At 45.5% G+C, this 12,616-nt stretch overlaps 1 protein-coding gene across 3 annotated transcripts; it reads right to left on the bottom strand.

Annotated features, from left to right (window-relative positions):
* Positions 1 to 2,189: 2,189 nt before the first annotated feature.
* LOC106031295 (solute carrier family 2, facilitated glucose transporter member 11-like) lies at positions 2,190 to 12,524 on the bottom strand. Of its 3 annotated transcripts, none has more exons than XM_048064012.2 (12): positions 12,394 to 12,524; positions 11,017 to 11,115; positions 10,061 to 10,221; positions 9,433 to 9,557; positions 8,409 to 8,538; positions 7,348 to 7,496; positions 6,381 to 6,568; positions 5,438 to 5,548; positions 4,928 to 5,029; positions 4,504 to 4,579; positions 4,043 to 4,170; positions 2,190 to 3,302 (listed from the first exon to the last, which is right to left on the bottom strand). In XM_048064012.2, exons 1-12 carry the CDS (start codon positions 12,397 to 12,399, stop codon positions 3,096 to 3,098), a joined length of 1,482 nt encoding a protein of 493 aa, XP_047919969.2. In that variant the 5' UTR covers positions 12,400 to 12,524; the 3' UTR covers positions 2,190 to 3,095. The 3 variants fall into 3 exon arrangements, with proteins under 3 accessions (XP_047919969.2, XP_013029044.2, XP_066834761.1); XM_013173590.3 differs by having other exon boundaries at positions 12,390 to 12,444; XM_066978660.1 differs by lacking the exon at positions 4,928 to 5,029 and having other exon boundaries at positions 12,390 to 12,447.
* Positions 12,525 to 12,616: the final 92 nt, after the last annotated feature.

The raw sequence follows: 12,616 nt of genomic DNA, 5'->3' as shown, positions 1-12,616 counted from the left end.
GCCCACCACAGAGATACTCCACTGAGTATGGTCGCTGAGCTGTGCTGCCTGCTTTTCTGCACACCACAAGATTTTCAATCAGTCGAAGTATTTGAGCAATTTCCCAGTTGCAGGACATGAAGTATTTGAACACTGGCATGGGGAAGGAGCCTTGGTCCTTGCTAACACCCAGTTCTTTCTCGAGGCTCACACTGTTTCCAGAAGCACTCAGACCAATTGCTAACCACTATTACCTATTTACAACAGCAGAGGTAGCCGTGCCTGTGCCAGAGCAGGGAGCTCATTCTGCTCTGGCTTGAGGGTTGACTTTAAGAAGTACTTTCCACCTTGAAAAAAAACCTATAAAAAAATCAAAAGAAGACTTGACTATTTACAAAGAGTGCAAATTCCTTCTTTATTCCTTCAGGCTTCTACAAAGAACATTTCATACTACATTAAGTACAACATAGCATCCTACAACGATGTAGCTGTCTGTGGTTAGTGCTGGAGGGGTGGCGGCTCTGAGGACGACAGAAGCCTTGCTGAGCAGTGCTTGTCGCATCGCAGCGACCAGCAGCTCAGCGCGCGCGTCCCTGTGCCCGGCAGCCCCAGCGAGCTTGCTGAGTCATGCCTCGACCTTTCTCCAGCTGGGCAGCCCCGTCACGCTCTCTCCAAAGCCTCTGCCTGGGCGCCTTGTGGCACATCAGTGCAGTGAAGTAGTTCCTCTGTCCACCCGCTCCATTCGCATCCTCCCTGAAATCAGCATCACCTCCACATCAGCTGTAGCAGCATGTTTCATTCCTTCCCCTCAAGCACAGACTCTTCAAATGTTCTCACTTCCAAAACACCTCAGAATCCACCTTTCTCTTCAATTACTACTGCAGAAATTCCTGTCTTTATTTAGGTTTTGTCTCGCTTCTTACAAACTCCTCCTTTCCTTTTAACTTCTTTTGTTTCTTGTGTCAAAGTTGATGTTGTGTCTGTTTCCGGACCTTTTCGTGCTGGCCCCTTGCAGGTCTTTTCTTATTTTTCCTTTCCCTCTCAAAGGGGTCTGCCAGGCTAACAGCAAACCATTTGGGGATAGGGTCAGACACCTTGGAATGGAGTCCCCTTAGAAGGGATGTCTTTTCACCTAAGATTAGAGCATTACAAGGAACGTGCTTATTCCATACCAAGGAAGTAGCTCACCTGATACCTTTATCACCAAGGGATTTATTTCCAAAGATGCCATACGTTGCATGTTTGTGATCCTGGAAATCAAATGGATATACTGCAAATTCCACGAGTGCTCATTTAACCTTTATTCCCAATACATGCTGGTTTGTGGCAGCATTAATGATTTACCATGATTTCCCTCTTGCAGACAGTACTTACTAGTAGGGGGGAAGAAGGGAAGAAGTCAGGCATGCTGAGCAAGATGACACTGTAAAAAGACAGGTATAAGGAAATGAGCTTTTAGTGTCTTAAAGGACACTTAAAAGACACAAAACCACTCCTCACTGTAAACCAGTAAGGTTGAGAAAGACCAGGCCAAGTTAAGACTTTTTTTTTAACGATAAAAGTCTTACCTAGTCCTTTCTTTTCAAAGGCACAGGCAGCAGCTCCCCCCAGACCCCCTGCTCCTGCGTGGGCTCCTCTCCACGGGCTGCAGCTCCGGCCCGGGGCCTGCTCCTGCGGGGGCTCTCCATGGGCCGCAGCCTCCTCCAGGCCACATCCACCTGCTCCACCGGGGGCTCCTCCACGGGCTGCAGCGTGGAGATCTGCTCCGTGTGGGACCCATGGGTGCAGGGGGACAGCCTGCTCCCACTCCTGGAGCACCGCCTGCCCTCCTGCTGCACTGATCTTGGTGTCTGCAGGGTTGTTTCTCTCACATTTTCTCACCCTTGTCTCCCAGCTGCTCTTGTGCAGTGTTTTCACCCTTCCTTAAATCTGCCTTCACTGGCTTGGCTCTGACCAGCAGCGGGTCCCTTTTGGAACCTGCTGGAAACGGCGTTTGTCTGACACGGGGCAGCTGCTGGGCTCTGCTCACAGAAGCCACCCCTGCAGCCCCCCACTACCAAGCCCTTGTCACGTAAACCCAGCACACCGGGGGAAGGCCACTGCTTTTGTTATCAGCTCTTGGCACTGCCACAAATCTTGTTAGAGAGTGGTGTGACGATCAAAAAGCAGGAGGATAAGGGTGCAAAAGAAACTGCCACTCGACATTCGGGTCCTTTCGCAAATTTTATTGCATTTTATTGCAGCATCTGCAACAGCCAGTAGTGAAGGTCTCATTTCCAGAACAGACACAGGATTCCTTGACCCTGACAACACAATCCCAGAGATGGGCTCTCCTCTGTCCCTGACTCTTCAATCACTGAAAGCCAAATGCAGACACGATGTGGGATGTGTTTTCCAAGTCTCTGCTTTTTTATTTCCTTATCAGTAAACTGCAAAGCACTACAAGCAAGGGTGTGTCACATTGTATAGCAATGAATACAAAAAGTGAGGCCCTTTTCCCAAATTTTGTAATGGGAATGTGGAGTACTTGGAGACCTGGAGAGACAAGCAAATACTCAGACACACACCGGTTGGGTTCTCTGGGAGAGGCACCACACTTCTTTGTCTCATCGGTACCAGAAACTCTTGGGAACTGAATCCCATTGAAACTCAGGGTTCCTCCTCTCTGACATGCAGTAAGTCCAGGCTGAAGACATGCTTCGTTGCCATTGCTGATGAAGAAGAACAGACCTGCTGTGGATTAGCCTACTCGTGCTTGTCTGCAGCTCTGCTTTCTTCGTCATGCTTTCTTGCAGTACTGGTACTTGCTGTATGTCCGAACAGAAGAATCTCAGAAACAACGTACAAAGCAGTAACTTTGGCTAGAGATGGCAGGTTATGTTTGGATGCTTCTCTAACATAGTGTCTCCTTCTCCCCAGGAATTTAATGTCCTTTATACCTTTCTCCTTCAAATGTGGCAATGAATATCCTCCAAAAAGAAATATATATATATATATATATATAAAGACCATGCTGCAGGTCACAGAAACATGGTCACAAGCAGCTCAAGAAAGCTGTAGTTTCAAAATATGAACAAAATAGTCCTCGAACAAAATATGGACTGGAGAGTTCGGTATTAAAGTCTAGTAACAATCATCAGGGAGCAGTTATTCTGCGGTAGGGCCGGCTGTCCCTTCTTCCCACGGTGGTTCAGGCGGTTGAACTCCTCCATGATCTGCAGCATCGTCTTTCCTTTGGTCTCTGGCACCACCAGGAAAACAAAGATAGCCATGGACAGACAGTATGCCAGGAAAATGATAAAACAGAAACTACCAAGGCCTTCCTATGGGAAAAGAAAGGAGAAAATAAGTTCATATAAATTGATTTAGATATCTTTCTCTTATGATATGTGTTTCTAGTTTTGTATTCACTAAAACAGTTGGCGTAAGTCCTGCTTGCAGCCACCTTGGGAACAGCACTGCGTGTTAAGGCAAGCTAATTCTCCTTTCTTGCCCTAGGGAGGGAAGCTGTACGCTCAGCAGGCATTGAATGTCATTGCTTGACAATTCAGAGAGGTGCTGAGCTACATTTCAGTTACTGTTCCTCTCTACTCCTTCTCAGTCAGTGCTAGACTAGGGAAGGTACGTTGTGCGTTAGCGCTGTCCCTCCTTGCACAGTCCCCAGATGTTAGGGGCTTCTGTTTCCCTGCGACTTATTAGTGCTGGGTGAGACCTCTGGGACAAATACCGGCATGGCCATTTTCCACGTCAACCCCAAAGGACACACAGGACAAGGAGGGAAAAGCAGGGAGCCCCTCGTGACACTCAGATGACTTCTGGCTGTGTCAATGCCTGTCACCCCTTCCGTGTTTGCCAGCGTTACTCTCAGGGTGCACAGTTAGCAGCATTTTGTCGGTTTGCTACACTTCAGCTACGTATCTAGGTAAAAAGCAAGAGACCATCAGAACTGCAGTTAGTGTGGGCTCTGTCCATTAAGTGTTGAAAAGGAGAAGCAGGCTCTGGGTTCAAGAAGGGCCGTACCTCTTCCTCCAAACAGAGTTTTAACACACCATGCTTTGCTTACCACAATGAAAGGGAACACAAGGCCAAGGAAGAAGAGTTGGATCCAGTTTGAAGCACCATTAAAAACATAAGCAGCTGGTCTGTATGACTGAATAAATATTTCTGTGGGCAGGAGGCATAATACTCCAGCTGAAAAAACATTGGAGAAAAAAGGAAAAATCAAAAATTTTGCAAGATGCTTCTGTAACTCATACTTCATATCACCATGAAAGTTGATGGCTTTATCTGACCTGGAAGTGTTTGAGGAGCTGCTTGCTCCTTCAGGAGAAAGGCATGCAGGAATGCGGTAGGAAATGAAATTTTAACTCCTACCACACGATGGAGTGCTCCAGGACCTGGAACATCTCCCCCCACTGAATCAGGAGCATAGACTCATGCCGGCTGTGGAGCAGCTATACCTCTCCTAAAGGCTGTGCGAGGAAGGCAGGAGTATATGAAAACATTCCAGTATGAAATACCAACCTGGCCCAATGCCAAAGCTCATGATGTAGATAAAGATGAGTACAACAGAGCAATATGGTACCCAGGAGAAAGAATCCTGTGATGGGAAACAAAAAGCAAATTAAACCTGAAAGTAAAATTTTATTCGTCCAGCTCCCTTAGAAACAGGGTCAATCTTCATCACTGGTTGGTATCATAAACATCTGTGTCCTCAGTTTCCACACACTTCACAAGGAGATAGTCTTGGCAGCGGTCAGGGCTGTATAAACCTATTGCCTTGAATCTGTGTGTACGTGGCTGGGAACTGTCAGTATGATGGTTAGCCCCCAGAATAATTCTGCTACAGCTGAAGAGTGATTTGGGGGAAGGGAGATAGTAATGATGTCTGCCACAGAATAAAATGGAAGATGTGATGCTCGACTCAAATGCACAAGTGAGGCCTTACCTGTAGTGTGAGCGTGACTGTGAGAAGCCCTAAAGCCACTGCCATCACTGTGTAGCTTTTCCACAGCAGTGTCTTCCTCCCCGCCCGCTCTACGAGGTAGCCCTGGAACCAGGAGGACACGCTGTCAGCTCCAGGGGCAGGCACGAGGAGGAGCCTTCAGCAGCCAGATCGGGGGGCTCTGGGGAGCTGGACCTGCCACCGGGAGCTGGTGCTGGGGCAAGCTGGGGAGATGCAGGGCAGTGGGGAGCATTGCATGGGCAGGGCAGGACCGGGGCAGCACTCTGCAGGCAAAGAATAGCTGGGAGGACAGCAAAGTGGAAACGTTTGCACTGTTCATTGCCATGAATCTACATCCGAGAGTCCTGCTGAGAAAGGAGTTGGTTTTGCAGGATCAGTACTGCTGATTTGTTGCAGGAGTTTCATTCCCAGAGCTCGATTTGCAGTAGTTTCTAAAGATTGAAATGAAACAGGCATTACAGCAGGATGAAATTCAGCTGAAGATCCACTTACACACAGAACCGTGGTGAGGATCTCGGTGACCCCAACTCCCAGGGAGACGTAGCGGGTTTGAGCAGGGGAGATTCCGACTTGTAGGAAGACATTGTATGCATAAAAGTAAACCTGGAAAGCACAGAAACGTGTGAAGGTTGTTCCTAGGTGGTTATATTTACACTAGTTTTGCCTTTTTTGACAGATAATAACTAATCAGGCCTTAGGAAAAGAAAATCTTGATTTCAGTAATTAATCCTCAATGTTTTCATGAGAGTCATTTGTGTAGAAGAGCTTTTTCTAGGAGCTCTGTTTCTAACTCAGTAACACATGGTCTTTTTTTCTTTTTTTCTTTTTTTGGCTTGCTTTTAGCACTGGCCTTTGTTTTATGTTACAGGTTACATAATTCCTTATCCTTTAGTGTCTCGTGCAGGACATGGAGCACACATCCTGTTTTAGTGTCTCATGTGCAGGACATGGAGCACTTAGAAATATTGACAGTACTTGCTAAGCAAATGGTCTAAATTATCTTTCTATTGAATCTTTAAAACTCTGCCGTGATTTCAATAGTTACTGTTTTTCCAGATGTAAGTCCTCCTAACGCAGAAGAAATTCCACCATGAATATGCTAAATTTATACTGACCCTTCCTGATATATTTACTGCTGCAAGAAAGGGGTAGAAATTGGTTTTATGAATATCAAAGTCTTTCTGAATTTGCAAAATTAGTCTGATTTTTGAAATGTGTTATCATAATAGAGATGCCTTCAGATGACACTTGCTAAAACATAGGTCTCACCTTATCCCAGCTCCAAAGCTTCCATGGGAATAGATTATAATAAACACTGACAGATCGCCTCCTTACAGCCCCTGTTGGAATCAGCATTTTACTACTCATTGCAGAACTTACTTTTTGCTAAGGAACCGTGAACAGTCTAAAAAGCAGAGAGAAGTAGCACACGTACCACATTGACTCCAATTAACTGCGTGCATGCGGAGACGAGGAAGAGAGTGATGAGCTGCCAGCGGACAGCTTTGTCACGAAAAAGATCACAGACGTGCTTAGCCTTCTCCCCACGGATGGCTTCTTGCTCTGCAGTCATGTCATCTATTTCGGCCACGTGGTCGCCGTCTCCCCAGAGCTGCTTCACAGCTGGATGGACGGGAAGAGAAGGTGACTCCTGGTCCACGCTCCCCAGCACAGACGTGGACTCAGGGAGTACGTCCTGCCTTGCAGAGTTTTATTTCAGCTTCAGGCTCTTTGCCTGTGTGAACGTCCTAGAGATCTGGGTTCAGCCTAGACGCTGACCCAGCTCATTGTGAACTGATTTTACTCATAAATCTTAAACATGACCTCACCACTGGCCAGTAGCTGTTTACAGGGTTTCAGTGTAAATCGAGCCTAAATTCTCACCGATCCTTCCCCAGCTCCCCTCCCGCTACACATACAGCTCTCAGGCATACACCAAAACAAGGAAAAACAGTTCCTATGATAAAAAATAAGTTACATCCAGAGTTCTCCCTCTTCATACTCGAAAAAGCCATAGTGGCTCTTTCTCTGTTCATGTCAGTGGCTGCTGTTAGGCTTGCTGAAGACCTGGGATGCTTGTGGATATGGCATGCTGGTAGGGAGCATCCGTTTCTTACACAGAGCCAGGGTGCGCTGCATCCGTGCCCTGATTGCTCAGGGCACAAGCTCCGTGTGCTCGTGTCCCCCAGAGGATCCTGGCAGAGGACAAGGCAAATACTAGTGCCAAGACAGCTCTAACACCAAAGCAGAAGGGGCTGTCTTTTGTTAAAACTGCAGATGGTTTCAGAGCCAAAAGGCCAAGAGTCTCTTTCCCAAGTGAACATCTCTTCCAGGCTTCTGTGGGGCTTTACTACATTTTCCACTTTTTGCTAAAATGAATACTTTGCGGCCCGCTTCCTTACCTTTGATGCACCCCTCCTTGTCCTTTTTGTCGATGAGCAGGTAGCGGGGTGAGTCTGGGAAGAAGGGCAGGGTGAAAAGCTGCACGAGGGCAGGAAGCGCGTTTGCTGCCATGAGAATTGGCCAGAGAGCATCCACCCCGAGGACTTCTCTAAAACAAAACCAGCAGAGTGAGGGGAGCTGAGCATCGCTGTGCACTGGCCATGTGAGCACATGGGACACGGGCTGGTCCCTCGGCTCCGCTGCGTGTGTCCCGGCAGCTGTCACCGAGGGGTCTCCAGCATTTCTCAGTCCAGAAAAACGAAATCTCGAAGGGAGGAGGAAGGGGGGAGCACAATGCCGCTGCCTGCAGCACAGAAATTACACAGCGTTGCCACCTGTTGCTCAGCAGAGAGTGCAGCACCCTGACTGCATCCTGCAAGCCCCCGGAGAGGAGCACTGGCATGGCAGAGCACCCAGAAAGAACCTGCAGTGGCTGATCCCTCTGCTTCTGCTGCAAAGAGTTACCACCGAGTTACAACAAAGACAGGATCTGCGGGTTCCCGGCCTGGGACTGGCTTTCCCAAACAGCAGCTCTGAGTACACTGCAGGCAGAACGACCTGTGCCCGGGGACAGGACAGACTGCCTTCGGCACAGGACAGGCAGACGGGGCCTGGGCTGAGGGGCAGGAATCCACCATAGCTTTCTGGTTTTGCATGAGTGCCTGATGAGTGGGTGTGCTGCTTCTTGTGTGTTTTCAGGAAGGTTTGGGTTGATCTGACGCTCCCTGTTCTGTCTTAGAAAAGTAAAAAGTAAAACTCATCTGTTAAAGGTTTTCATTTCTGTATTTTGATCTGTGTTTGCCAGGAAGCAACATCATTCTTCAGTATTAAATATTTGTATGATTTCTGTTTTCCATTTACTTAAGTCTGGAATTCATGCTGAGCCAATTTGGTCTGGCTGCCTAAGGTACCCTGAAAACACGTCTAAAAAACTTATTGACTTGCCTATCTGTAGGTTTGCATTGACATATGCACATATGTTAATAACAGAAGAAATTAAGTAGCTCTCAGACCCCCTTACCTGAGACCCAGAGCAAATCCTATAAACTTTCCGATGGCGATGGCAGTGGAAGCTGTTATGGCAATCACCCCACGCAGCTTCTGCGGGGCACATTCCCCAGCATACATGATGTGGATATTCAGACCCAAACCTGCAGCGACAAATGGCTGTGAGACGGGGCAGTACAAACTCCTGTCGGTCTGGTGTTTTGGAGGGGCAAGGCATATAGGGTTAGGCTCTCAGATGTATTTTTACAGGGCTGAATATGGGTCTGCCTCACATGAAATGTGTTCCCAACACCTTGGCATTGCGTCTTCGCTAAGTATTTCACTAAGCAAGTATGTTCTCCTGGGAAGTCGGTACTTCATCAGGCTGGCCTTCTCTTACCATGGCTCCTCCAGGCACAGAAACAGGATTGCTGTTGCTCCCTTTAATCCCAGATTAGACATGTCAGTGTATACTCAGGATCTCTTGTGTTTTATTTTATGCTTGAAATGAACAAGTTAACATAATCACACCATATGTTCCATTTACTCAGTGAATTAATACTTATCCTCACTAAAATTTATTTATTTATTCATTTGCTGGTTATTTTCTTTATCCAGCTGCTCAGGGATCAAAACACTGATAGAGTATAACCTTCTGGGGCATATGGAAATTACAATTCCTGGCTTGAAAACCATTCCCTTGTCTGTAATGTGGAAGGCAGTGTCAGCCACAACAGCAGCAACAGAAAAAACTGAGGTTAGCTTTCTGTTGAATGAGCACGCTCCCTGAAATATCACATGCTTTGGCTTTTTCACAAGTTGGTAGCACTTTTTATATGGATTGGATGTGAAGGTAAAAAAAATGAGAAATGGAGCTGTCACACATGATTAATTTAATTATGTTTGTGTTTTCTTAGCAAAAAGTGCATTCAGTAATCAGGCACTCTTCAGAGTTTAGTGAAAATCTGTAATTTATGCAGTCAGACTGGTAAAACCTTGTGACCCTCAGTCACTGCTCTCCCAGGTATTTAATCCCATATGTAGAAATGCAAATTTACCTCCACAAACTCCAGCTAATAATCTCCCAATGAAGATCATCTCAAAGGATCCAGACAGCCGGCTGAGTCCCATCAGAGCTGCGCTCAACAGAACGGGGATGTTGGTGAGCAGCATGACCTTCTTCCTGGAATTCATTTAAATTAATATGAGCATGAATACTGCCTGTGTGTCATTCACGGCTGGACAGAAGAGACAAATTATATCATGGTTAGACTGAGATCAGCTGCTGTGAAGCAAATGGGAAATGGGAAAATTTTGTCGTAGACCGAAAAACTAGCTGGAGCTTTTCATGCCTACAGCACCACTTGCATGTATTCTTCTGAAGCCAGTACCTACACTGAGGAACAGCCTTTGTGAGAAGGTGTCTGGGAAATTCATGTTTAAAAGGTATGCACTCCCCAAGTGGTTCCTCTGAACTAGACTGGCTTTGGAATTTACAAGGACCATGGCATGATTTTCCTTGATCATTGGCAGTTTTTACCATTCTCTTTTTTCACTGAACTGATCTGAAGTGGCCCTGGGCTGCTCACAGCACCACTTTACAAGCAGCATTTCTACCAAGAGACAAGCACTTGTTTTTGCAGGTGTTGGCATAATCAGAAAGACCAGCATAATCATTATTCCTACCTTCCATATCTAACAGACAAATATCCGGCAGACAAGGAGCCCAGGAGCCCACCGATGCTGTAAATGGACACAACGAAGGACCACATCAAAGTAATTATCTCTTCACTGGGAGAAAATCCATATCTCTTCAGCCAGGCCTCCCGGATGAAACTTTTGATGTACTTTAAAAAAAAAAAAAAAGAAATTGACTCAATCAGCATGTTTCCTAATAATTGCACCACTTTTTTGCTTCTCTTACCTACTTACTTGTCTTGTTTGATACATTTCTATCAACACCTGGGCTGAAACCTTAGCCCCAGTGAAATGAAAGGGAATTTTGCCACTAACATTACTGGAGTCCATGTTTTAGCTACACAGTGCAATGAATCACAGTAACTATCAATATTAAATATCAATAGTGGGTGCCACTAAGAGGAGGACAAGTTGGTCTTCTGTTTATATGCTAGACCCTGACTGTTTTGTTACCCAGCTTTCCCCTCCATTCCCACTTGTTCCTCTTGTCCAACTTCTGCATCCTGCCTGATGCTTCGGGTGAAATTCACATTTGACTTCAGTTGACCTCAGTGAGGTAAGGATTTGTCCAGAGCTACAATTCTTTGCTGCCCTGTTTCACCTTAGAGGCATTCACATAGACCTAGTGTGCATAGCCAAGGACCTGCTACAAAGAGTCCCTGAGCACTGGAAAGAGCAGAACATCCTGTGAACAACACAACTCGGTCATGGAAGCACGGCTGACTTCATAGATATTCCTCATCCTCCCCTTTCCCAGTTTCGTGATACCAGACAGAAGTTAAAAAGCAATGAAACACAAGAGCGATGGCAGCTACTCTGAGAACCAGGAAGCCACAAGTCTAGTTTTGAGAGCAGAATGGAAAAACTAGTGACTGGAAATAGAGGAGTGCACAAGGACACTGAAATCCATGCTGAGAGCTCAGCTTTGAGCTGTCCATGCTTACCTCGGCAGGAGAATTGATAATGGAGACCTGCAACCCATACTGGAAAGTTCCACCAATGCCCAGGACAAAAGCCAGGAGGAAGAGGTTGTAGCTCATTTTCTGGCAGGAAGAAAAACACCAAAGGAAGCTAGTGCAGCTATTCAGACATGCCCCGGGTGTCCTGTTTTGCCTGTGGGAACTCTTACAGCTAGCACAGTGGAAGACCACAGCAGCGAAAGCACAGGGCAGTAAGAAATTTGTGGAAAGGAGAGAACTTCTCCCAGCACCCAGATTCACACTTCAGTGCTCCTGGCTCCAGCTTTGGGCAACTTAATCGGCGCTAGCATGGGATCACTAGTCCCTCCCACTCCCCATGCTCCGTTACGGAGAGTCCTAGCGGGGATGTGTCCAGCAATGATGGCATGATGCTGCACTTTTATCTCTAGAACAAATCGTATCCAAAGGCAATGCTGAGCAATAACTGCTAAACATTTACAAGCTGATTTCTAATCAGATGAATGTTATTGTTTCAATGGACATCAAATTTATCCATGTTGTAAAACTGTTGGCTTCAGAGAACTCGGTTCTGAATAAATCTGGTATTTGGTGCGTTCATAAATCAAATGATGGCATGCTACTAAAGATGCCACACATCAGCATGAGACAGACCATCAGCAACAAAATCAGTAAGCCCTGTTCTACGTGCAAAATGTATATTGCACCTGCAGCAAATTTCTTAGTCTTATCTTCATTCTGTATCATAACACCGTTGCATGATTTTTGTGTTGCATCTCTTGGGTAGCTTTGCCACTCTAATAGATTTTTAAATCAGGAAGACTTTAAAAAATATATTTATTTAATATTCATCCTAAAATTGCTCTTTAAAAACATCTTTGTTTTATCTTTTCTGTGTATTTTTTCCTATACCTCCTTGACAGGAAAAGATTGATTTCCATCCTTTGGTGTTTTAATCTTTCAGATACTTAGTTATTGATAACTCCTTTATTGTGGAGGACTTTTTCAGTCCTCTGGTCCTCCTCGATCTGTCAAATCACGCAGCCTTGTTTTTTTGCTCTGCTCTGAACTCCCTTGGTTTATCTTCCTCTATCATGTATCAGGCATTAAATATATAAAAGAAGTGCTCTCAAATCCAATTTTCTTTGCTTTCTAAAAATCATTCCTTGCAAGATATTTGATATCTCTCAATTATGTCTTCGTACTATTATTTTAACCACATTAGATTCAGATTTATTTTTCTTTCTGTACTTAACTTATGCAATAGGTCTTTTAGAATAGCAGAAAGGAAAAAAAAATCTGTACTGAAAAAACCTATTTGGGGGAAAAAAAAAAAAGAAACATATTCTATTTGGGGGAAAAAAAAGAGAAACATATACCAACTTGCATGCAAAGGTAGTCATCTCAGCTTGCAGGCTAGGTCTTTCCTGACGCTTTCTTCGGATACTTTGTAAAAAGTCAGTCTATATATAGAGAAAGAGGAGCCCGAGATAATATTTCAACACATCGTTTCATTCTCTTTCAGTGTTTACACTCTCTTTGGTTTGTCATGAAGTTCTTGCTATTGGTTTGTCATTGTTGTGTTGGTTACTGATGAAACTGCCGG

Source organism: Anser cygnoides, chromosome 17 (assembly GCF_040182565.1).
Source record: "Anser cygnoides isolate HZ-2024a breed goose chromosome 17, Taihu_goose_T2T_genome, whole genome shotgun sequence".
Taxonomy (NCBI): Eukaryota; Metazoa; Chordata; class Aves; order Anseriformes; family Anatidae; genus Anser; species Anser cygnoides.
Note: the sequence above shows the minus strand (reverse complement) of the source record. Positions and strands in the feature narration are given on the sequence as shown.